The sequence below is a fragment of the Capricornis sumatraensis genome, chromosome 11 (genome assembly GCF_032405125.1).
Source record: "Capricornis sumatraensis isolate serow.1 chromosome 11, serow.2, whole genome shotgun sequence".
Taxonomy (NCBI): Eukaryota; Metazoa; Chordata; class Mammalia; order Artiodactyla; family Bovidae; genus Capricornis; species Capricornis sumatraensis.
Window position 1 is genome coordinate 28620912 of NC_091079.1, and position 26119 is coordinate 28647030.

The 26119-nt window shown below is 36.8% G+C and overlaps 1 protein-coding gene across 3 annotated transcripts in view; it reads right to left on the reverse strand.

Moving 5' to 3' along the window:
- EFR3A (EFR3 homolog A) overlaps nt 1-26119 on the reverse strand; it is a 53996-nt gene that overhangs the window by 17091 nt on the left and 10786 nt on the right. For 2 of the 3 annotated variants that reach the window (XM_068983301.1, XM_068983299.1), the window contains exons 6-17: nt 24691-24828; nt 22318-22396; nt 19605-19740; nt 17769-17936; nt 15861-15975; nt 15065-15116; nt 13567-13739; nt 11481-11556; nt 10092-10253; nt 9183-9314; nt 8006-8073; nt 6924-7051 (exon numbers count right to left, since the gene is read on the reverse strand). In XM_068983301.1, coding sequence (XP_068839402.1) covers nt 6924-7051; nt 8006-8073; nt 9183-9314; nt 10092-10253; nt 11481-11556; nt 13567-13739; nt 15065-15116; nt 15861-15975; nt 17769-17936; nt 19605-19740; nt 22318-22396; nt 24691-24828 — 1427 coding nt within the window. Of the gene's footprint in view, nt 1-5915; nt 5967-6923; nt 7052-8005; nt 8074-9182; nt 9315-10091; nt 10254-11480; nt 11557-13566; nt 13740-15064; nt 15117-15860; nt 15976-17768; nt 17937-19604; nt 19741-22317; nt 22397-24690; nt 24829-26119 lie in introns of all 3 variants that reach the window. The other variant, XM_068983300.1, reaches the window with a different exon arrangement.

The window sequence follows — 26119 nt, forward strand, 5'->3', positions numbered from 1 at the left end:
CCCAAGATTTTGCACATATACACATACACAAAATTCCAGTACATGAAAGGCACACGGAGCTCAATGGAAGAGGCTGCCTGCACTGTAAGCTGACTGCCCAAGACCAGACCCAGCTACCTGAAGAGCTAAGGAAGGAGATCAGTATTCAGACACACCTGTAAGGTTCCCAATAATGGGGAGCTCAGGTCTAAAATTAGCTTAACAGCACAGTCAGTCACATCATAATCTGGCAACACTTTATCTTTCTAATTTCATTTTGTATATGCAGTTGACCAAAGGAAATGGCAACCCACTCCAGTATTCCTGCCTAGAAAATGCCATGGACAGAGGAGCCTGGTAGGCTACAGTCCATGGGGTTGCAAAGAGGCAGACACAACTGAGCAACTTCACCTCATGAACAACCTAGCAGTTCGGGGCACTGACTCCTCTGCAGTCAAAAATCTGCATTACAACTTTAATCGGCCCTCCCGATCCATGGTTCTGCATCTGCAGATTCAACCAACTTGAGACCACATAATACTGTGGTACATATTTATTGAAAAATATCTGCATTTAAGTGGAACTATGCCGGGAGAAATAACAATTACCTCAGATATGCAGATGACACCACCCTTCTGGCAGAAAGTGAAGGAACTAATAAAAAGCCTCTTGATGAAAGTCAAAGAGGAGAGTGAAAAAGTTGGTTTAAAGCTCAACATTCAGAAAACTAAGATCATGGCATCCGGTCCCATCACTTCATGGCAAATAGATGGCGAAACAGTGGCTGACTTTATTTTTTTGGGCTCCAAAATCACTGCAGATGGTGATTGCAGCCCTGAAATTAAAAGACGCTTACTCCTTGGAAGGAAAGTTATGACCAACCTAGATAGCATATTCCAAAGCAGAGATATTACTTTGCCAACAAAGGTCTGTCTAGTCAAGGCTATGGTTCTTCCAGTGGTTGTGTATGGATGTGAGAGTTGGACTGTGAAGAAAGCTGAGCACCGAAGAATTGATGCTTTTGAACTGTGGTGTTGGAGAAGACTCTTGAGAGTCCCTTGGACTGCAAGGAGATCTAACTAGTCCATTCTAAAGGAGATCGGTCCTGGGTGTTCTTTGGAAGGAATGATGCTAAAGCTGAAACTCCAGTACTTTGGCCACCTCATGCGAAGAGTTGACTCATTGGAAAAGACTCTGATGCTGGGAGGGATTGGGGGCAGGAGGAGAAGGGGGAGACAGAGGATGAGATGGCAGGATGGCATCACCAACTCGATGGACATGAGTCTGAGTGAACTCCGGGAGTTGGTGATGGACAGAGAGGCCTGGCGTTCTGCGATTCATGGCGTCGCAGAGTCGGACACGACTGAGCGACTGAACTGAACTGATGCAGTTCAAACCAATGTTGTTCTAGGGTCAACTGAACCGTGATTTTATTCTTCTGAAGGGGAGAAGAATGAACTAAAAAAGGGCAAACATAAAGAAATTGCTTTCTTGGGACTTTCCTGGTGGTCTAGTGGTTAAGACTCGGTGCTCTGGGCGTGGGCTTGCTCCCTGGTTGGCGAACTAACATTCCAAAAGCTGTGTGGCATGGCCTAAGAAAACCATTGGTTTCTTTCTTACTGACTACTCCTCTACTCCAAGGTAGCCTTCCCTGGCAGTAAATTAATGCTGTTAATCAAATATGGCAATTTACTCTTTCTGGGACATAGAAGGATTGCAGTTCCTGGCCTCTCTGTGGTTAGGAGGGACTCTGTAACTAGTTCTGGCCAATGAAGAGTGAGCAACGTTTTAGACTGTGGCTATTCCATCAGCTTGGACTCCAGAACAAGGAGGATGTGAAGTTATACACGGTTAGCTGGAGCAACGAGTAAGTCTTTACAGTTTTAAATCACTAAGAATGTGTGTCTGTTTATTTTCACAGCACAACTTAGCCAGGGTTCTTAACCTTGGCACTACTGGCATTTTGGGCCAGATAATTCTTGCCGTGGCAGCTATTCTGTGTATTGCAGAATATTTAGCAGCATCCCTAATTTCTACCTGCTAGATACCAGTAGGCCTCCCCACTGGCAATAACTAAGAATGTCTCTAGGGTTGACAAATGGTTCCTAGAGTGGGAAAAATCACTCACAGTTGAGAACCACTGACCCACCCCATCCTGATAACAGCCCTTTCGAGAATTTTCCCTATATGCCACCATCTTATTATAAGTTTCTTAAACACTAACCACATCACTCCTCCAAGCAATTCTACCCATTCCCTGAAGAAGTAAAAAGGCAATCTGCATTCTCCAGTCAGATCCTACGAACAGGAACATCGGCTGTTCCCTTGTGTATTAAGGCAAACGTATCTATTCTCCGTCTCTGAGCATCTGCCGCACATGCTTTTCTACAAACAGCAACTCCTACAGGAAACACCTGTTACCTGCCCTTTCTTATGTCCTCCCCCCACACCATAAAGACTCTTATCTTTCAAGCTCTACTTACACAGTACATCGCATCCTTTAAATCTTAAATATTACTTAATTGTTTTTACTTACTTGTCTTCTGGCTACAGAAATTTCCTATCGGTTACGATTGATCTTTCCTTATCAGTATTCAATCATTATCACCCGTAAGTCATTGACTACCAACATGTAAATAAATGTCTTATCTCCCCAACTGTACAAGAATTCAGTGGCAGACTGTTTAGTATCTATCATCTAGCAGTTACTCAGGCTCTGCTGTATAAAGGCTGGTCGTACAGAATGGAAACATACCCATCTGTGACAAGTTACTACATATTATTTCACTGCAGTTTTCAGGTTGAAAATATCTTATCTCCTGCATATGACTATTATTAAGGTAACTGAGACACTGTATTCCTAATTTTTCTGCATGATCATATGTGCTAATATAAATCATCAAACATAAAAATTAACATCAATTGAACTGCTACAAAACAGTATGGTCATCACTGCTGACTTGCTTTTCAACTTTCAAGGCTTTACCAGAACTCAAAATGAGGAATGAATAATAGCCTGCTTTGCAAAAAAAAACCCATGCAAGAATTTCTAGGTTAATATATGAAAACTGATGGGTTGCAGAGAAGAGACAAACTGAAACTTAAGATAAAAATAAAAAGGAAAGGAGAATTACAGAGGCAGGAGAGGGATCACTGAGTGGCAAAAATGAGTTAGAATGGGAGGGACATACGGGCAGAGATTTGAGAAAGACAAGGAATTTTTCAAAGGAAGAAAATGAAACTCAATGGGAAACTCTAACACTCTATTCTCAGAAAGTTCTTTCATCAATAGAGCAACCTGCTTGAAGGTGATAGAAAAAGCCCAGTCACAACTAAGTATCATGCACACTGACACATGAGTAAGCTTTCCGTAACACAGCTCACAGAAGGTAACGCCCCTGTTTTCATGGGCCATCCATGTCTGCTCCTGACCTGTCCTTCAAGGTCGGCTGAGACGCAACATCACTGCAGCCACTGGGGACAGCCCTGTCCTGCCTCTCGGCATCTCAGTGCCTCGTGTGTGCACCCCCAGGGCAGACCCTTGCTTTTCTTCCTCAGGCTGGCCTGGGAGACGCTACTTTCTATGCCCCTTCCATTTTCCCATCCCACCTACCTCTCTCCACTTCCTATAATCTGCTGTTTGGTATGGTAATCACTGTTTCTTCTTTCTGTTTTTAATTGCAACCTGGGTTTTAGAGCAATGCTTGGAGACAGTGAGATCTAACTTCCTTCAGTGATATTCTGCTGCCACCTAGAGTGTCTGTGTATAATGCATTCAGACGGCTAAAGAATAGAGAAATGCCAAGTATACACAATAGTCTGAACACAAGTATAATACAGAACTACATTAAATTACTCAATATAATTGTCTGTGGTTGTATAAAAAAAGTAGAACTTACTTAACTGTAGATTAATAAATCATGAAATGTAATTAGGGCTACAATGCTGCTCCGATTCAATTAAAAAGCTAACCGGCAAAATGAAATTTCAGAGGTAATTTGTCTATACAAAAATTTCATTTTAACAATGATATTAGTTACACAGACAGACTTTTTGGTTCTATAGAAAAATAAAAAAATTCCATCTAGAGCTAATGCATGTTTATTTATAGTGACACTGGTTTTTTAGGTTCTTTGCAATTCTTATCAAGCCATTCCCTGTTTAAAATCATTTAATGACTCCCCATTGCTTTCAGAACAGTTTGAACTATTTAACCCGGTTTTACAACTCCCAATCCTACTCTTCCAAGTCACTCCAAGGTAGATTAACTTTATAGTAATTCCTTGAAAAATCATCTTCTTGCTTGCGTCCATTTTTTCACACATGCTGTTACTTTGGCATGAAACAGTTCACTTGTCTAACACTTGCTTCAGGTTCAGCTTAGGGGTATTTTTCCTTCTGGAAAACACCCCTGTTTCACAAAACCTGGACAGAAGACTCTCCTAGGTGCTGTCTGAGGACCCCAAACCTCTCTGATGATAGCCTTTAAGGCTAGAATGAAACTGCTGATGTGCCATCTTGGTAGAACTGAGAAAAATGTTATTCAAAACCATCTTCTGTGTTTCTTGGTCCAGATGAGGAATCCCGTTAGGAAAGACTGTAAGCTTTGTTAAAGCAAGAACCTCTACCTGTCTTGCTCCTGTTTGCACAGCAGCTGCCACACCGTAAATACTCATTAAATACTGCACCCCTTCATAGAGGAGCATTTAACACACACTTAGACATACACTATTAAGTCAATTTCTAGGCTGATTTGTAATAATTAGCTAACATTTATTGATCACTTACTTTATGCCAGTCATTAACTGTTCAGTAAGCTTTAGGCAGACCATTCTTCTTTCTTTAGAACCAATTACCATTATATTTCAACTGTTTGTCTGTCTTCTCCACCAAACTTTAATCCTTGAGGATAGGGAGTGAATCTTAACATCTTTCTACCCCAAAAGTCAGAAGAGTGCTTGATATAGTAGACACTCAGTAAAAGTTTGTAATACAAGAAAAAATAAATCTGGATCAATATGGATGACTGGACAATCTTTGAGCACACAGTTGGCAAAATCAATTTATTAAGTACCTAACTGAACAGGCAAGGCAGTTAATTCTAGTGGCCTTACCTAATCAAATTATTTAATATCAGCCTCACTATCCTCATTTGTAAACAAAATTAATGCTACTTTTCTCATCAAACTACATTCTCAGATTACCTGAGAACATAAATACAGAGTATCACTGTGACTGGCAAACACTCAGTACATAATAAATGGCAGCTACTATTTTGATGATGAAGGGTATACCTGCATGATACACAACAACATAAATATTTAAACATTTTTCTTTTAAGAAGAAAAATACCTTAAATCTTAAATCCCTTATTTTTAAAAAAATGAATATCTGATGGATATACAGCAAAAGGAAAATTTAATAATTGATTATGCCACAAAGTGTTACTATGTCTTCTGACTCTCTCTGCATTAAGGCAGGACACACATGCCACAGACTGGTTCTAAACTGCCAAAACCTTTATAAATCAGAAAAACCTTATTCATACTGAGGGATTTCTGTGCAGTTACATAACTAACTATATGCTGAAATGCTCTGAATTCTTCTAGTCAGTGATAGACGGGCATTAAAAAAGATAATACATCCTTTTCAGGGGTGGGAAGAAACGGGAAATACAAACCATTTGTTAAAAAAAAAAAGAAGTACCATAATTTTTGTTCAGAACTGTTCGGAGTTAAAGGAACAGGGTAGAAGGAAATAACAAGGGATGGAAAGTAAACTACAGCTATGGGGAAGGTAAAGCAGAACAATAACTGAATTTACAACTACATAAAATACACAGGCCACTGTCTTCATTTTCTAGAAGGCAGTTGTACTAAGCTATTTTCCTAAAGGATGGGGGAGGGAAAGGGTAGGCCAACTGACACTGGATTTACCTTTGCACTTGTGCCTGGGTTTATGAGGTTTTTTGCCTGAAGGAAAGAGAGCTAAATCCAAATTATAAGAATGAAATATTTTTAAAAACCTATTTAAAAAATTCTTTAAAATTACAAAGCTCTATTAATGTTTTATTCTTAGCACTTTTTACTTTCCCAAGGAATTCCCGAGGAACAGAATTTTCTGTACTATGGAATTTAAAAGAAAATGCAAAAGCTTTCATTAACATCCCAGACTATTATGAACAACTATCTGTAATAAATATACATATTTTGGATCCAAGTTATAAAAAAGAGTTACTTCCAAAGGTCATGCTATTTCTAGCGATTAATTCGGAAAACTACCTAAATGAAATCAAACAGCTTTCTTGTAGAACAGATGTAGCCCCATCAAAAGAAAATGAAGGTGTCCTAAGATAAAAATCTTTGATTTTAGCTTTCAAAGTAAAAAGTGAATGCAAGATATGATGCAGTTTTGCTTTGAAACAAAACAATTATCTCAGGCAATGAAAAGAACAGAAGGAGATATATTATACACAGAGGAAAACATATTCTTAACTTAAAAAGTTTGCAGGTTTCTTTACATAGAAAATAGCCTGTACTCTTTCAAATGACAAAAATTACCTAATTCATTAAGTTCAACAGTCACAATTTACTAACTAAACGATTTTTACCAATTTCCTGAAGTTAAACACAATATAGCTTAAAGAGCAAAGATCTTACTTTGCTTCCCTGTTTAAAGAATAATATTATTCAGTATAATAATACATGAACTATAGCAATTATCACTTGAGGATTCAATTTGCTCATGATAAAATCATGTATGTGTCTTTTACTAAAGGTTTCCAAGAACAAAATTTTAAAATAGAAGTAAGCTTTCTTAAGCATCTGTAACAGTTGAGATATAGTAAGTACACAAACAGAATTAATTTTCATTGCTAACTGAACTTGCAGAAAAATTGCTGATACGTATTCGATAGAGTAAGAGTTTTAATCACCTGCCCTTACCTGTCACTTGTGGTACGTATGGGACTGACAACCTCTCAACACTATAGCCACTGCCACCTAGTGACTCTGCAATCTTGTTGGTCAAAAAGTACAAATTTTTGTCATGCTTCTCTAAAGATTTTGGAAGCCTGTCAAGTTGATCAAAACAAAAGCCATTTAGTATTATTTAAAATAAGTTAACATATAAACATTTTAGATCAAGGTCTAAATATAAATGCAACTTAAACTGTAATTAGTCATAGGAAAATCAGTATATTTTAGGTGACTAATTTGAGCTCTTAAAGAGCTCAAACATATGGTATGTGGACCCAGCTAGGAAGCGTTCTGCTGTTCTTCTTCCCCAGTAACATCCCAAGGGTGAGGTCAGCCTTATTTTATCCTGCTGGTATTCACACATTAAATGATGAAGAGGACTAAATTCAGCTTTAACTATCATGCTAATTAAAAATCTACTGCAAGAAGAAAATAAAAACGAAGCTCACTGACTATTAATCAAGAACACACTAGCCAACTAAGTGACAGGAAGCTCTCGTCCAACTGCTTGGTATTACATTATGCTGATGCTTTCAATATTAAACTGCTTTTAGAGTCCAAAAGTTTGAATAAAGTATTTTTCATATATGTATTTTTTTGTTTGAGTAGTAAGAAAAAAAATTTCAGAGTATAACCGTCGTTTTTTGGAAAACATTCTTTATCCCATATTTTATTAATATTGTTATCGATTATTGGAAGTCTTTAACAAGATATTATAGTTTCTTAAAGGAGTGTTCACCTATATATCAGAACATGCTCTATTTAAGAGTTGCATCTTCATGTTTAAAAAAAGGTAAGCTAAAATTTTTTTCATCAAAGACTGAGTCCATGTATGAGTCTACATTTATAATGTATGAGAACTTTTTTTTTGTATGAGAACTTTTATAACAAGAGAAACAAGTTAGATGAGTTAAGTGACAGAAACATAAAACAATGAGGATTACAAAACATCAGAAAATTATTCTAACAATAGTTCACTCCTTTGCAATCACCATTTACTGGTTTCTCAAGTCAATGTCCCTTCCTTGAAATGTAAAGCATTAACATACATGCACTTATCTCTGAAAATATGCTCTGGTAGAAAATAAGGGGCTTCCATAGTTCGAATTTCAATAACCTGAAAAATATCCAAAAACAAAATAAAGTAAAAATCAAAGGCCTCACTCTTCAGGACGGTGCCACAAAAATGTGGAAAACTAAAAACACAGAAACAAAAACTAAACATTTATAAGAAATACCATCACTTCATTTTGGAATTTAAGCTACAGTTGAGAACCCAAATAAAGAGTTCATTTTGTTTTCACGTTTATGAACTCAGCAGGTAACAAAATCACAGTGATAAAATAATACAAGCTGTGAAAAAAGATGATACATCACATGTGATCAAACGTCCCACAGAGGCAATTAGAACCTGTGCTTTCTCAAGCACCCTGTGTGGGAAACACCTCCACAAGCAGCAGGCCCTCGCTGTGCCCCTCCTCCATGGGACCTGCTGCCACGCATGCCCCCGGTCTCAGTGCTCTTCTGAGGTCTAGCTCCCCAACTCACTTGGGAGCTACCTAAAGGGGAACCCTGCTTTCACAGCATTTGGATCTTTAACAGCAGATGTCAAATAGTCACTCAAACATTTATTTAATGAGATGAATGAGTTTTATTTCTTAGAATGCACTAAAACCCCCTACATTTTAGGAAGGACTGAGAGATATGCTTCCAATTTCATAAAAACGGGGTTCTCCCTGAAAGATGTCTTTAAAGAATAAAAATTACAGTGGACTTTTTCTGCAGGTAAGTCAGGGGCTCTGAAATGTATGCTAAACTATTTAATGAGTTACTGCTGAAAAAGATAATAGTTAAATGACACAGGACAAATCTCTGAGAGGTGTATTATTTACTTAACTTTTGAGATCTAACTCAAGGAGACTGGTTTAAAACATAATGACAATAAAAACAGTATAATTAAAGAAATATGAGATACTAAGATCCATAATGTTTTGAAAGGAAAACAACTGTGTAAGAAATTGTATGAAGTATTGTAGAAGAAAACCATATTTCCTGCTCAACCATTACACAGAAAAATTCTAATACAACAGGCATCAATGAAAATATAAACATAGCATTATCTTAATAATTTGATACATAATCATCAAAATTAAAAATAATTATCGCTGGTAGAAAATCTGCCATTTTTGTGCAGTTCAAATGCAAGGACTTATCTCAATATATTACCTTGCTAACATGCTGGCAAAACGCAGGAACAGCTATCATCTGACTTACAAAGTTGAGGTATGCAGCAACCAGCGCCATGATTCCACAACGATGGAACATTGGTAAATTATCTTCATTGATAATTGCACTGTCCTTTAATCAAACAAACACACACACAATGACAGATCAAGGTCTCATGCTCACTGGCATTTTCTCTATGATTATACTAAGAAATGCAGCTAGGTTGGAATGCTAACCAAATGTCACCTTAGAAACAGCTTTCTTTTAACAAAAAACTTCTAAAAGGAGAATAAATACCTATTTATAAGAGACTTAAAACTCTCAATTCAAACAGGTCTTCTTCAGGAAAGCCTTTCCTAAAGACGGGGGGATTCAGGGGCTGGTGAAATGTATATCAGATATATAAAAATAAATGCATGTATTCTTACTGCACACAGTTCTATTATTACATAATATGTAAACTCTAATTAAACAACTCCATCTATGTAATTCTTATTATTTAATGACTATCTTCCCCACTGAAAGGATGGGCACAGGGACTACGCTGTCTTTTTCATTATGGTAATCCTATGGCCTTGAACAATATTTAGCACATGGTCAATACTTACTCAACATTTGTAAAAAGAATAAATGAATGTGATCATAGTTTGAGTATTTTAGATTTAAAACTAGACAACTCCCCGTGGTGGATTCATGTCAATGTATGGCAAAACCAATACAGTATTGTAAAGTAAAATAAAGTAAAAATAAAAATAAAATTAAATTAACAAGTAAAAGAAAAACAAACAAAAAAAAACTAGACAACTCACTTAAAAAATTCATGTCCCTGAATAAAGATGATAATACTTTAAAGATGGTGTCTAATTCATAAAAAAATGCTTTTGTCAATGAAAGGCTATGAAAGCATACCTGTAAAGCAATGGCTAATCGAATGAGATCAATAACTACTTCTTCATTGGCCAATTCAATAGTTATAAGAGCAAGAGAAGTATAAAGTAGCTCATAGTTTTTGTGAACATTGTCTTCTTCTTTACAGCCCGAATATATGTGCCGATATAGCTGCTGCCCATTCTGAAAAGGGAAACGATACAGAAAAAAGACAGTCTTGCTTAAAATGTAGCAGGGCAGATTTCACAGGTGTATAAAACCTCTTACAAAGTAGCTATCTTATCACATAACAAGGGAGAGATTTAAACTGATAATTGGAGGGTCAAATTGTATTCCAATTATTAACATCAATAAATGTATTGATATATAATTAGACACTAGCATTGGAGTCGAAGAGAAAATTAAATAAAAACAGCAAGTCAGAAATAGTTCCAGTGCAAACAATGAAAATGTCTTTAGTAATAATTTGAAAAGACAAGCAAATTATAGATAGATTTGAGAAAAGCTGAAAAGAATGGCAGAATTATGGGAGCCTCGGCAATTGTAAGAAACACCTGGCTGAGGAGAAACGAACTCAGGTTTTCTTGCCTGCAGGAACAACCTCCTGGGAGGTGGGTTAGGAGCTGTCTGGGGAAGAGCATCTCCAGGCTCTGCCACACTTTGGTCTGAAATGACACAGGCACGTCTAAAGTCCACCCACGAGGAGAGGTCACAGACACACCCCCGGCACTATAAGAGGTTTCCCTCTAAACCAAACGAATCTAACATGTTAGTCAAAAACAGAAAAGCCCGTCGTCTAAAGCATTCCAGAGTACAGGTCCAATTGCCAAGTGACAACAAACAGAAATAAAAGCGTTTTTCCCATTTCAAAGTACCATGTGGAAATTAACTCAACATGTTACACTGGTTCACAACACAAACTGTAAGTTACAACTGGGAAACTGAATGACCGCCACGCTTCCTCTCCACTAGGCAGGCCCCAGTGCCCACCCTAGATGTGATTTAACTCATCAGTGGGGAAGCGCAAGCATCAGTGTTTTTAAAGGCACAAAGCTCCCCAGGTGACTGTAATGTGTGGCCAGGGTCACAGGCCACAACAGTAGTCTTCTGAAGCCAGTCCGTCTGTAGGGTTATGCATTTTGCTCTGTAATCTATTTAATATGCACATGGACCCATATAGGTAAGAGGGGTCTCTCCAGCTATGCCAATGCATGACTGGTTAAGCCTGTTTAGGTCTGTGGTTCAGTACTAGTAAGTGTGAGTTTTCTGGCTACAGATACAGAACGATGTATGCTCTTCTAATAGATTTCCCTTCATTTCATTTTAAGGTTACAGATCAATGCAAACCTACCTGAGAATTCAAATGGCCATAACTTAAGTCACGCATTATTTTTCAGAAGATAATCTTACCTTTTTCATGAAACTTGTGTCTTGTCTACAAATTTTTTCTCTTTTTATTTTTAGGTCAGCCACATCTGGTATTATTCTAGAGAGAACCAATGCATCATTTTTTAAGGAATGACAGTTATTATATCATATCTCATATGACAAATCATAGCTATACTTAGAAGTCTGAACTATTTATCACTCATTTCAATGAGCATTTTAAATAAGCTTATATGTAATGATTCTACTGAATAACCGAGTTTAATTAAGTAAAACTGCACAAACTAATCCTTGAGGCAAAATCAAAATAAAATTTATGAAACTAATGATTACTAGTAGATGAGATCTCTGAAGGTACATTAAAAGACCTTTAACATTTACTATCTTAAATATATTCAGTTCAGTTCAGTTGCTCAGTCATGTTCGACTCTTTGCAACCTCATGAATAGCAGCATGCCAGGCCTCCCTGTCCATCACCATCTCCCGGAGTTCACTCAGACTCACATCCATCAAGTCCGTGATGCCATCCAGCCATCTCATCCTTGATCGTCCCCTTCTCCTCCTGCCCCCAATCCCTCCCAGCATCAGAATCTTTTCCAATGAGTCAACTCTTTGCATGAGGTGGCCAAAGTACTGGAGCTTCAGCTTTAGCATCACTCCTTCCAAAGAAATCCGAGGGTTGATCTCCTTCAGAATGGACTGGTTGGATCTCCTTGCAGTCCAAGGGACTCTCAAGAGTCTTCTCCAACACCACAGTTCAAAAGCATCAATTCTTTGGTGCTCAGCCTTCTTCACAGTCCAACTCTCACATCCATACATGAGCACGGGAAAAACCATAGCCTTGACTAGACGGACCTTAGTCGGCAAAGTAATGTCTCTGCTTTTGAATATACTATCTAGGTTGGTCATAACTTTTCTTCCAAGGAGTAAGTGTCTTTTAATTTCATGGCTGCAGTCAGTATCTGCAGTGATTTTGGAGCCCCCCAAAATAAAGTCTGACACTGTTTCTACTGTTTCACCATCTATTTCCCATGAAGTGATGGGACCTGATGCCATGATCTTCGTTTTCTGAATGTTAAGCTTTAAGCCAACTTTTTCACTGTCCTCTTTCACTTTCATCAAGAGGCTTTTTAGTTCCTCTTCACTTTCTGCCATAAGGGTGGTGTCATTTGCATATCTGAGGTTATTGATATTTCTCCTGGCAATCTTGATTCCAGCTTGTGTTTCTTCCAGTCCAGCGTTTCTCATGATGTACTCTGACTAGAAGTTAAATAAGCAGGGTGACAATATACAGCCTTGACGTACTCCTTTTCCTATTTGGAACCAGTCTGTTGTTCCATGTCCAGTTCTAACTGTTGCTTCCTGACCTGCATACAGATTTCTCGAGGCAGGTTAGGGCTCTGGTATTCCCATCTCTTTCAGAATTTTCCACAGTTTATTGTGATCCACACAGTCAAAGGCTTTGGCATAGTCAATAAAGCAGAAATAGATGTTTTTCTGGAACTCTCTTGCTTTTTCCATGATCCAGAGGATGTTGGCAATTTGATCTCTGGTTCCTCTGCCTTTTCTAAAACCAGCTTGAACATTAGGAAGTTCATGGTTCATGTATTGCTGAAGCCTGGCTTGGAGAATTTTGAGCACTACTTTACTAGTATGTGAGATGAGTGCAATTGTGCGGTAGTTTGAGCATTCTTTGGCATTGCCTTTCTTTGGGATTGGAATGAAAACTGACCTTTTCCAGTCCTGTGGCCACTGCTGAGTTTTCCAAATTTGCTGGCATATTGAGTGCAGCACTTTCACAGCATCATCTTTCAGGATTTGAAACAGCTCAACTGGAATTCCATCACCTCCACTAGCTTTGTTCGTATATTAGTATTGTTATACAAATTAAATAAAATTCTGGATTAATAAAACCTAAAAATCCTAGATGAAAAAAAGTATAATACTGCATAATGGTAATGGTGATGGTTCTAACTGTGAAAGTACTGAATACCATTGAATTAAACACTTTAAAAAGGTAAAAAAAAAAAAAAATCAATACTGTACTTAAATGCATTAATGTAGAAATCTGAAAATTTCATCATTAAGCCTATTTTCAAACAGCACATACCTGATCCCTCGAAGCTTTGCCCTGTTGTCATGGCGATCCATGAGATTATGCATTACTTCCAAGACTAACTGCCTCAGTTCATAGTCTTCCATGAGGGACGGTGATAGCAAAGGGTCCAGGAAAGACCCTGGCAGTGCAGTAACGATTGTCTTCGCTTTGTATCCAGAAGTTACCTGATTATAGGGAGGAAAAACAAGCAAAAAACCTTTGTCATGAATCCTTCTTTGGTAAAACTCTCAAGTTGTTTTCTAAGAATCATAAGCTTAGGGAAAATAGGAAGTATAAACATAAGTCTGAAGGAAAAACTAAAAGAAAATTTGTGAGATGATGATGATTTTACAAAAAACCATCATTCATAAAGTTAACAGAATCAGTATCAGCATATATTTAGCATATGCCAGGCGTGACTCTAAGCACTGTATGTGTACTAACTTCATCATCACCATGTTCCTGTGAGGCTAGGAATTATTACTGCTTCCCCATTTTGTAAAAGAAAACTGAGGCTCAGAAGGTTAAGAATATATGGGGCAGGAAGTCAGTACTAAATGGATATAGGGAAATTAGGTAACAACACAGGTAAGATCTGAAAATTTTAAACTGGCAAATAATTATTTTATTTTAAATTAAGCAGTTCAGTTTAATAGGAATGCATTTTCATTTTGGAAAGCTGTTTTCATTATTTGATGCGACATTTCTGAGTGTATTCTATCTCTAAAGTTGGAGCTTTTAATCAGCCTATACTTAAATCCCATTAAACAGTTTAACCATAACACACAGACATTCATTCAGTTGACTGTGTAGTACAATTAGGATTAGAGACAAGGCTATTTGCTCAGGGAATTTATTTAATTAAAAAAAGCTTAGGGCCAAATGAAATTTCAGGTGGGTAATCTCTATTTATATTAACGATTACAAGCATATGTGGAACATCTACCATTTATATCTGGGCATTCATTATAGGATAAAGGTGATTTTATAAGTGAGCAGAAATTGGTGGGACAATTACTACTTACCTAAACAAACTAAAAACATATCTATGTTTTATATCACATACAAAAATAGATAAACTTCAAAGTTCTAGATGTGGAAAGCCAAACTGTAAACCTTTTGTAAAAAGATATAAACAAATGTGTTTATATCATCAGAGCAGGCAAAGGGCTCTTAAACAAGAGACAAATATAAAAGCAAAAAACATATAGGAAAGAACTGAGAAATCTGGCGATAGCTGGGCCCAGGCATCATCTTCTGTAAAATGGTAATGCTTTCTGCCTTCTGTATCTTTCACCATTATGAAAACCAAATATGATGATGGGAAACTGAGGAATAAACAGTAAAAGTGAAATCAAGTACATTCAAGTACAGTATATAAACCACAGAAAGAAAACTTACCATAAATGGTATCTTATAAGAAAAAGAAGCTGATAATGTGAAGCTATTTTTTTAACCTCTTTAATAATTTAAGGTTAAGGGTGTTTTTTACCGGTCTTAAATTCCTTACCATAAGCAAAGATCGCAGCAACATTATTTGAATCCGCCTGGTTCCCAAATCCCTAAAATACACAAAACAGTGGCATTATCTTATAAAAAGTAATTAACCTTATTTATTTAAATTAGTATTTTTCATTTTAAAACTATTCATATTAGCAAAACAGACTTTGCTTTCATACTAGCTAAAGTCATGGCTCACTTTATATTTTAAAGTAAACTTCATATGAATTACAGGGTTATAGGCACAAAAATCAAATTCAAACAAAAAAATTAAAAAGCTGCTGGTTTGCAAAGGAAACCAACCTATGCATGTAATGACATGAAAAGTCAACTGTATGAAATCACAACAAAAGATCCAGAACAATTAAAAGATACTATAAACTGGAGAATATAAAATTATAATGCAAATATAATTGACAGACATAATATCTATGTAATATATATTAATAAGGCCAGAATGTGCCTAAATAATTGTTATACAAATAATTCTTTCAAAAAAGAATTAACAAATGAAAAAAGGGTTATTAATGGTCAAACAAATATCTTAAATAAGACTATCATTTCCTTATTAAGTTATTTACAAACTAAAGCATTAGCATGTTGTAAAATCAAATTAGGGCTTTCCTGGTGGTGCAGCTGGTAAAGAATCTGTCTGCAATGTGGGAGACCTGGGTTTGATCCCTGGGTTGGGAAGATCCCCTGGAGAAGGGAACAGCTACCCACTTCAGTATTCTGGCCTTGAGTATTCAACTTTACAGTTTGAGAAATTTTCAGTTTGAGAACAAAGGAGAACCACAAAAACATACCCTAATTGACTGATATCCAAAGTATGTGTAGATGTTCCAAAAACAGGTACTTTCCCCATAATGAACATCATGATTTCTGACCTCTGATAATCTGGTAGGTTACTTCCAAAAAATCCTATAAAAATATCAAGATAAATTTAAGATGCATTTTTCAAATTGAAAACTTTATTTTTCCATATAATAAAAAAATCCTAATATTAGGTTGGTCAAAAGGTTCATTTGGTTTTTTTCAATAAGATGGCTCTAGTAGCGCTTAGTTGTCTTTAACTTCATTTGAAACAATTTTGTTAGACTGTAATGTGACAGCTGTCATATCAGCAGTGCATTAAGAAAAAACACTTACCAAGGTTGAGTTTTTGTCTAGCCATTTTAATACTGAAGATGGAAAAAAAGCAACATTTACAGCATGTCATGCTTTATTATTTCAAGAAAGGTAAAAATGCAACTGAAATGCAAAACATGATTTGTACAGTATATCGAGAAGGTGCTGTGACTGATTAAATGTATCAGAAGTGGTTTGTGAAGTTTTATGCTGCAGATTTCTCGCTCGATGATACTACACGGTCAGACTGACCACTTGAAGTTGACAGCGACCAAATCGAGACATTAACTGAGAACAATCAACACTACACCATGCTCTATATCCTTGTACCCTTTGTGTACACGTGCGTGTGTGTGTGTTGCACGGAGTAGCGGGGAGGCATGTGATTGTAAACTCTCAGTGTCGGTATCCAGATCCTGGCCTCTGAGGTCTTTTGAATGTTTGCTAGATGTAGAGAGGGCAGAGGATCTGCATGGTCTTAAAGCACCTTCTCAGAGACTGCTTATCATTTACGAGGGGAAATGGAAACTGTGCAGCAGAGAGGTAGAAGAACACGTGGAGTGACCACAACTACCACCACCACCAAAAAAAGGACACACACTGTGTGGTGCTGTATGCGAGAATCTGAGAAGAGCACTATCACTTAAACAGTATTCAGCCAGAAATGCACACGCTGAATCTCATTATGAAGAATCTCCAGACAAACCCATCCAAGGATATTTTTTTTTAAGTGAGGGGTAAGGGGGATCTATCCTGGAGGGGAGAATGGCAACCCACTCCAGTATCCTTGCCTGGAGAATCCCATGGACAGAGGTGCCTGGCAGGCTGCAGTCACAGAGTCAGACATGACTGAAGCGACTTGCCAGCAGCAGCAAGGGGGACCTAAACTCTTTTAAAAATGTCCGGATCCTAAAATGTTCCAAACTAAAGGAACCAAAGAAACATCACAACTAAACACAATATACGATCCTAGACTGGATCTTGGACCTAAGGGAAAACATGCTATAAAGGACATTATCAGGTCAAACGACAAAACTGAAAAAGCAAGTCTGATTAAAGTACAATATCAAGTTAAATTTACTGATGCTGATAACTGTATTCTGGGTATGTAAGAAAATATCTTTATTCTTTGGAAAAAATACTCTGTAGTAAAGACCCATGATACATATGTACTTAATATGCAGTGGTCAGGAAAGAAAGGTAGATGGACACATGCACGCATCTCTCTATATGTATAGATTTATATATGCACATATATGTAAACACACATATATACATGCATGCATATGCACACAGAGAAATGCAGAAAGGGAGGGAGAGAGGCAGACAGGCAGAGAGAGAAAGGAAATGATACGATAAAGGCATAAAATATTAAGAGATGAATCTAGGTGAAGGGTACATATGGTGTTCTTGATTGTAATTTGCTGTATTCTCATGTTTGTTTAGTTTCCAAACACAAAGTTGTTTTTTGAAAGTCTAACCTTTCATTCACCTTTAACTAATGCAGCATAACAGTCAAGTACTTTCAATGAGGGCTTTCTGAATCACTGTTTTCCATAACAATCTGAAAAGGGAAATGTACTCACCTATTGTTTGGATGATAGCATTCTGCACAATCTTCTCATCACTGTCTTTGGAACTTGTGTTTAAGTTGGCATTGCCTATAGGGCCTCCCTGTAAATCATTTGCTTCAAATTCAACACTGAGACGCAGATGCTTCAACAGGGTGTTGAAGACTTCCAGCACTGTGGGTCCTGCAAATGAACCCTGATGTGAGCGAGTACATTCTTCCAGCATCATAGACTCAAAGCCAATACTCATGTTTCTCAACAGAGACGTCTAGATATTTTCTAAGTAGCTGGCAATACTTCGTAATTTACGAACAAACCATTCATTAAAAAAGTAAATGAAAAATCCCTAAGTAAGAAAGTCTTCTAGCTATTCCAGCAAACATCTACTGGGCATCTCGGAACAACTGGCTGTTTGAATCTTAGGTACAAACACACAAAACATGCATAGTCTTATAAAAGTTACCAAAAACTTTCCATCTATCTAACCTTGTCTACTCAAAATAATGTGTATTGTGATAAACTGCTGGGTCAGAATCCATAGAATTATGATAATACAGCCCGCTGTGGCATAAGAAATTTATTTTCCATCTTTTATGGCTAAAGAAGAAAGAATTTTGCCTCAATTATTAGAGTGAAGCTAGCCAATTTACCCAACTTGGATAAACTACGTTTACTCTCTGCTTTTACTTCTGTGAACACTCTGTGTGTTTCTGTCAATGCATCCATCACAATACAGTCTAATCAGTGCTTTTTACTTCTGCCTTCTACTCTAGATTATAACCTTCTCCAGGACAGGCAGCCTCGTGTAAATCCTTCTCTGAATGTACTGAACCTAACACACAGTTCCTCACACCTAACACACAGTTCCTCACACGTAAGAGACATCAGTAGTGAGATGGCTCAATCAATGCATCATCTGTGATTCAATTCATATTAACATGTCAAATGAAGTAGCTCTCCAAAAAATAACCTGTTTCCATCTCTTTGAGGTAAATTATGAGTAATGATGAGTCCATATACAAAATGTCCACTCTCATTTGACACTGAGTGAACATTACAATATTTCAGTAGGTAATACATAGTTTCACTTTGATTCTGAAGCAAAGAAAACATAACTAGATTTTCCTAACTTCAGAAATTTTATGAGGGGCCCTTTCAGCCTTCTAATCACCCGAGTGAAAAATCATGATGTCTGACCTGTCCCTTCTCTGTGTTACCCACAGTCAGTCAGTTAATCAAATCCTGCTGACTTCACATTCCCACTTTCACTGCTGCCATCAAGGTCAGCAACATATAACATTATCTCTGATGAAGATTATAGTAAATCTTTAAAGCGTGTTAGTCAACTGAAGAGTTATACCCATGATCTGGCCACAACTTGAACCTGAAGCCATGTCCCTGGCTTCCTCCACACACCACCACATGTCCCAGTCAAATGGGCTACCTAATGCTTTGCTCCTGCTAATCCATTTTCCCCCTTCTCTGGACCTTGGCTTTCTTATGATACTTGATCAAAATGTGCCTTATATTATGGCATCAGGGAGAGTTGTCTAACTCAGTAAACTATAAGTTTCTTGTTTATCTGTACCCCTCCCAAATGTTTAGCATATAACTGGTTTCAAAATCTTTACTGGAAAAGAGGAAGGGAAGGAGAGACTGATTTGGAGAAAATGTTTAACTGTACATTAAAGAGGCCTGACAATAGTCATGGAAACCCAAAATTTCAAGAGAAATTATAGCACATTCAAAAATGTTAGAAATATTTTCAAATTATCCCACACAGTGCTATACCTGCTGGAAAAAACATTCTGTAAAAGATTAATTTTTTTTTTTTTTTGGGCTGGCACTTACCTATGGAACCTTTAGCAGCAATGGCAACAGCCTCTAATAGAACCTGAATAATACCTGCTCGAACCCGTGGAGAATCTTTTTTACAAGCATCAAGGTGTCCAAGAATCTCCTGGATTACATGGTGAGAATACTGAGCCTAAGAGAAACAAACTAGTGTAAAAATATATGAACAATTATATACATCCTGAAATTCATAAAAATGGCAAGCCATGTGACACTAAAACATCCAATTACAGGAGACTGGTACTTGAGTCAAGGAACAATATATAGCCATTAAAAACCATTCTTCTTAAGAATAATAAGGATCATGGGAAACACTCATGATATCCTGAGGGGGGGAAAAAAGCAAGTTGTAAAATGTGTGCTGTGCTAAGTCGCTCAGTCATGTCCGACTCCTTGCAATCCCATGGACTGTCTGTGGGGATTCTCCAGGCAAGAATACTGGAGTGGGTTGTCATGCCCTGCTCCAGGGGATCTTCCCAGCCCAGAAATCGAACCCAGGTCTCCCGCATTGGAGACGGATTCTTTACCATCTGAGCCACCAGCCACCAGGGAAGCCCAGTTGTAAAATACTATGTTAAATAAAATTCAATCTGTTTTTTTGAAAAAAGTATATAAGACTAGATATATATGTCTAAATGTTAACACGAGCCATCTCTGAGAAGGAGATTTATGAGAAAATTTTTATTCTCATAATAAATATTATCCTGATTGTATCAGGATAGCCTTACAAAATAGAAATTCCCATCCTGGTGGGTACTAACACGCAATTTTCAAAGAATGGACTTCATAAAACTTATAGTGAATGTAAAGCTTCTTCTAAAGCAATGCTGTGGACCAGAATAACTTCTTAAACACTTAATCAACAAATATTTATTGATTCCTTCAGTTTCTTCAACTTTAGCATTTACTCCTTGCAAAAAACAATTTCATCTAGTAACTGAATCTGAATAAGGAAGGCAAATGAAGAAATACAAGGCTATGAAGACTAGGGGAAGAGTCTTAATTATGGCTACAGATTGCCAGATCAACTTCTCACCTACTAAACTAAAATTAAAAGATCTTAAAAGTTCTCATCAGAAGAAAAAAAATGTGTTGCTATGTGAAGTGATGGATCTTGAGAAAACTTACTATGAGAATCATTTTGCAACACATACATTTATCAATCATGTTGTATACCTTAAACTTATATAACATTATATGTCAATTATTTTCAATAAACTGGGAAAATTAAAAAAAAAATTATCCTTCCACATATAAACCAGCTTTACACTAGCTACCAAAAGTATTGAAAACTTACATTATGCTAGTCTATAGTTAGTATTTTATTCAGACACAAAGTTTTAGAATAGGATGAACAGAATTCAAATCCTGACTTTCTTACCTATGTGCCCGAGTGAGGTACCTGATCTCTCTAAAGGTCAGTTTTCTGATCTATAACATGGGGATAAGAACATCTACTTCATGGAAAAGGAAATGGCAACCCAATCCAGTATTCCTGCCTGGAAAATTCCATGGACAGAAGAGCCTGGCGGGATACAGTCCATGTGGTCGCAAAGAGTCAGACACAACTGAGAGACTAACACTTTCATACTTCACGTTCACTTCATAAAATAAGGAGGATTAAACGAAATAAAGCATGTAAGGTTATCAGCATAGTCAGAGGCATAGTCAGAGGCATAGCCAGCACTTGATAAATGTCAGCTTCTATCTTAGTATAAAAATGAGCCATTCAGTGCATGCACTAAGGTTTTCTTTTCAGAAACAAGGAAAGTAAAGCTCAGAGAGGCTAAATAATTTGCCTAAGTTCAATGCAACTAGGAAACAGCCTATCTAAGATACAAATCCTGTTATGACCGGTACTAAAAGCTGTGCTGCTTCTTACAACCTTATCTCCTTTCAATTAATGATGACTTTTTAGGGTATTAAAAATGTAGATGTTTAAAAAAATGTTTAAAAAAGACCTAAAATTCCAATTGAATTAAGAGCTAGCTGAGTCTGCCCAAGTTTTTCTGTAGTAGATGACAGTGCCTCATCAAGGTTCTATGAAGACCAGTGGAGTTAATATATTAATACATGCACTATCACATAGCAAATACCCTATAAATGTATCAGTCACATGCTGCTATAATAATCAATTCTAATACTAGTTTATCAGTAAAACACAAATACACAATAATGTGTTTAATAAATGCACAATAATGGTTATCATCATAAAATCATTTAGTTATTTTTATTAGATATCTTTTCATCTTGGCAAATAAGAATATACGTATAAATAAAAATAAATGAGACAAAGAACTAAATTAAGAATATGTCTTATCTCCTATAGTGTTTTCTATCTCTGAGGACATTCTTACTGACAGAGAACCAAAATTACTTATATAATATATTTTTTGAAGTCGCTCAGTCGTGCCCGACTCTTTAGGACCCCATGGACAGTAGCCTGCACCAAGCTCCTCCGTCCATGGGATTTTCCAGGCAAGAGTACTGGAGTGGGTTGCCATTTCCTTCTCCAGGGAATCTTCCCAACCCAGGGACTGAACGCAGGTCTCCCGCATTGTAGGCAGACACTTTACCATCTGAGCCACCAGGGAAGTCCTATATAATATATAATCCTTATATATATATATATATATATATATATATACACACACACACACACACACTTACATAATCCTTTATATACTTATATAATATATTCAATCCTTACCTGAATGGAATACATTATAATTTTAAAGCAGTGAACTGCAAACTCATTGGGATCCCATAGTTTGTGATGATCCAAATGCCTGTAATTAATAGTAAGAAAATTACTTTAAGAATTCCTTATTTTTATTATACTTTCTCCTCTAGAACCATCAACAATATGCAAAGCTTAACAATCAAAAGAATATTATCTACAAGAGAAGCAAAGTTTCCATTTCAAGAACTATGATATTTATTTCCCTTTATTGGCAGATCCTTTCTTAAAACAACAATAAAAGCTACTATATATGTGTGATTTTTAACACCTACATGAGCTGGCAAGAAAGAAAAGTCCCTCAGTCTAGACTCCACAAGAAGGTGGAATCTGAAAAAGTATACCCTGAAGCCAGCAGCTATCTTAGGTACATCTTCAGATCTCCAGTAGTTGACAGCTAGTGGTTTAATGGGATAAACAGAAAACTGGAGACAAAGCTTAGGGTCCACCTGGGAAAGATGGCTATCAGATCAGAAATACATGTATCAATCCAAGACCATTAAATCAATCCAAGACACCTTCAGTGAATGTGTGGAAATGTTTCATGTAGAAGCTGTCTGTGTTGGCCTTGACTCTTGAGAGGAACCACAAAAAGACAAAGTCTCTCTGGAAAGTCCTTCTCGGCACCCAGAGAGTAGTTTGACAGAATTCCTAAGTATCTGTGTGGTTGAAAAAAACTGAACCTAAGGTTGTAGTTCAAAGTGGTTCCTGGATAACACTGCACCCATGTCTTCAGCAGAAGCAAAATAAAGCCTTTTATGGACTGCACATCATTAATCCAAGCCTCATATCCACAAGGAAAGTGACAATGAATATGGGCTCAAAATTCAAATTCATAGAACACACAAGGTAAAAGGCCACTATGAATGTCAATGATCTCTCAAGTTTTTAAGGGACTAGAACAAGTTTTTAAGGACTTTTATTTATGACTATATTCTCCCTAAATGCCTGGTATCTTATTTGCAGAGGGCATTTAACATTTAAATAACTAATTAACTAGCCAATATGTAATTAACTATTTAACATTTAATTAGATTAACTAACACATAATCAGGATGTAAATCCATTAAGTTATACATAGAGAAAAATATAGCCCATTTTCGAGTTACTCAAGGAATCCATTATAGTTAACATGGTAACATCTTTCTTCTACCAACAGCTCTCTAGATTTTTAAGGCATTATAGACTACCTCTTAGTTAATAACAGGATTAAGATAAAAACGTGGAGAAGGGCATGGCAATCCACTTCAGGATTCTTGCCTGGAGAATCCCCATGGACAGAGGAACCTGGTGGGCTACAGTCCATGGGGTAGCAAAGGGTTGGACACAACTGAACGACTAAGCACAAGCACAAGATAAAAACTAGAATTCTGATATTAAATCAGCAGGTCTAGACATTAAAAAATAAATCTGCCCTTAGTTATATCTGACATAATTTGATTAGCTTTCAGCAGCATTTTTATAAGCCCAGAGAATCTTTAAATAGTAAACATCATTTTTTCGTGGTGGTAGCAGTAAGGGGGAATCTCTTTGAAAATATAAGAACTCTCTGATTCTTAATTTGTGGTTTATAGATTCTTGTAACTAAAGATAAACTTTGCACCAAAATATTTTTCCTAAAAAAAAAAAAAAAAAGACTTCTGGATATTACATTTAGACTACTTTAAACATGCTATAAAGAGGGAATCAGGAAGGGGAAGAACAAGGCAAATGATTTTAAAAAAGACTAACAAAAATATCCAGAAATTAAACAGGATAATATATAGGTCTATATGTGACAACTGAGTTAGAGGCTTGACAAGAGCCTCCATGTCTATGTGGAGAAACTCAAAGCTTATAAATGTGTTTTGCTTGGAGGGCAGCATATAAGTACCAACAAGATATTTAATATTCCTGTGATTAGTCACTCAGTATACAATAAAGTTTATTCAGAGAACAGAATGTAATTTAAGGCAGCCCAGTCACACAAAAAAGAAAGCAAAGGAAGAGAAGCCAAATATGAGGAACTGACCAGAAGTTAATAAAATAAGATACATCACACTGGGATACTCTGCTTTAATATTTTAGTGGGCATATGCATTCCAAGGTGTGAACAGAAATCCCAGCGAAACAATGCACATGACACCAAGAGCATGACTGCATTTCCTACTTAAGAGGTAAAAGCGGGGAAGCGGTTGAACCAGTGCTCAAAGGGACACTGTCTGACTCAATCCCGTACTCTTCCCACACCTCTACACTGGCTCCGTGAGTAACTCTCTCATACAAGTAAGAGCATTTCAAATAAACTCAAACAGAATGCATACAGCACAGTCAGATGCAACCAGGAAAACGCCAGCGACTTACGCAAAAACTGGTCTCACAGCGTTATTCATATTCCCAAAGCTCGCCCGGCCCAGCAGTTCTCTGAAGCAGTTTTCAGCCAGCACAGCGGGATTCTCTTCTTTGTCTGCTGCTGAAGGAGAAGGAGGAGGGCCTATGCGACTGGGAAAAAAACAGAAATGAATACAAACAAACCAATGCAAGACTTCTGACACCAGTTCTAACAGTTAAACACAAGAGATTTGACTTCTCGGAATTTCTAGCATGACATTTTCTTTCTACCTAAAATAACTTTAGAGCTTAATTTTACTTCCATGAATCAACACCTTGAAGCTGATCATATAATCTTTCAAAACGGGAGAACTAAATTCAGTTGTACTAACTTGTTTCTAACTAATAGAATATATTTTCCAAAGGCAAAATACTCAACAGTTGCTATTTTGTAAAGTTCCTACAACTTCTCTACATTTAGAGCACAGTCTCACTGAGAAAAAGGTACCCAAAGATCACCCAGTTTAACTGTAAGAGAGCAAAAATAAAATGAAGTAGAAAATTATGACACAGTGTAAATAAAAGCTCACTAGAACACCTGTAAATCTCCTCAGTAGAACACCTGTAAATCTCCTCAGTAGACACAATTTGTTCATATTTTAACACTTTATTTCATGTACAATAATAACAAAGAAAAGCATATCTGTGGCACTGGGATAAAACCATGAGAAAATACAATTTCTTAAAATCCGTCAACCAATTTAACTTAATCCCGTTCCTCAAGAGCCATAATCATGGGCAATCAGTTCTCAACCAGCTACGTACCTTCAGAAAAACTAACCTCAGCCACAATGCCAAAACCAGGAAAAATACAGAAGGTGCTAAAATATATCAGGTCTCACACTTTAGGTTTCCAAAGCCCCAGACAGTCACATTTAAGAAATCTAGTGTAAATATTTTCTGTAATTGCTATAAATTTCAATAAACATATGAAGTGCCTACAGAGTTACCAATTTCATCTTTTCACTTCTACACCATGTTTACTTTGGCATTGCACACATAATCATCAAAACTACAAATAAAGTTAAACTTTTAGAACTACAGAATTAAATATCTCTTAAATTTGATTCAGACTTTCCCTCTTTAAACTACAAGAAAAGGGAGATCAGGAAATAGGCCAAACTGGAAAACACTGCTTCTAAAACTTGGTTGTATAGTACCTCTGTGTAAGGCAACAGAATCTGCCAGGAAAGCATGCTATGGCATCTGAAAAAGGAGAATAACCACAGACTCCTAAGTGCAACAGGTTACCGGTGTATGGGAAGCGGAAGGGTCAGCATATGCCCCAAAACAATATTCCATGCCAAAATATCTTAGAATAAATAAGAAATAGTCTAGTATTTATGTTGAAAAAGCATAGAGAGTAAATAGTAGCTGCTTGACTCCCTATGAAAAAGCACCT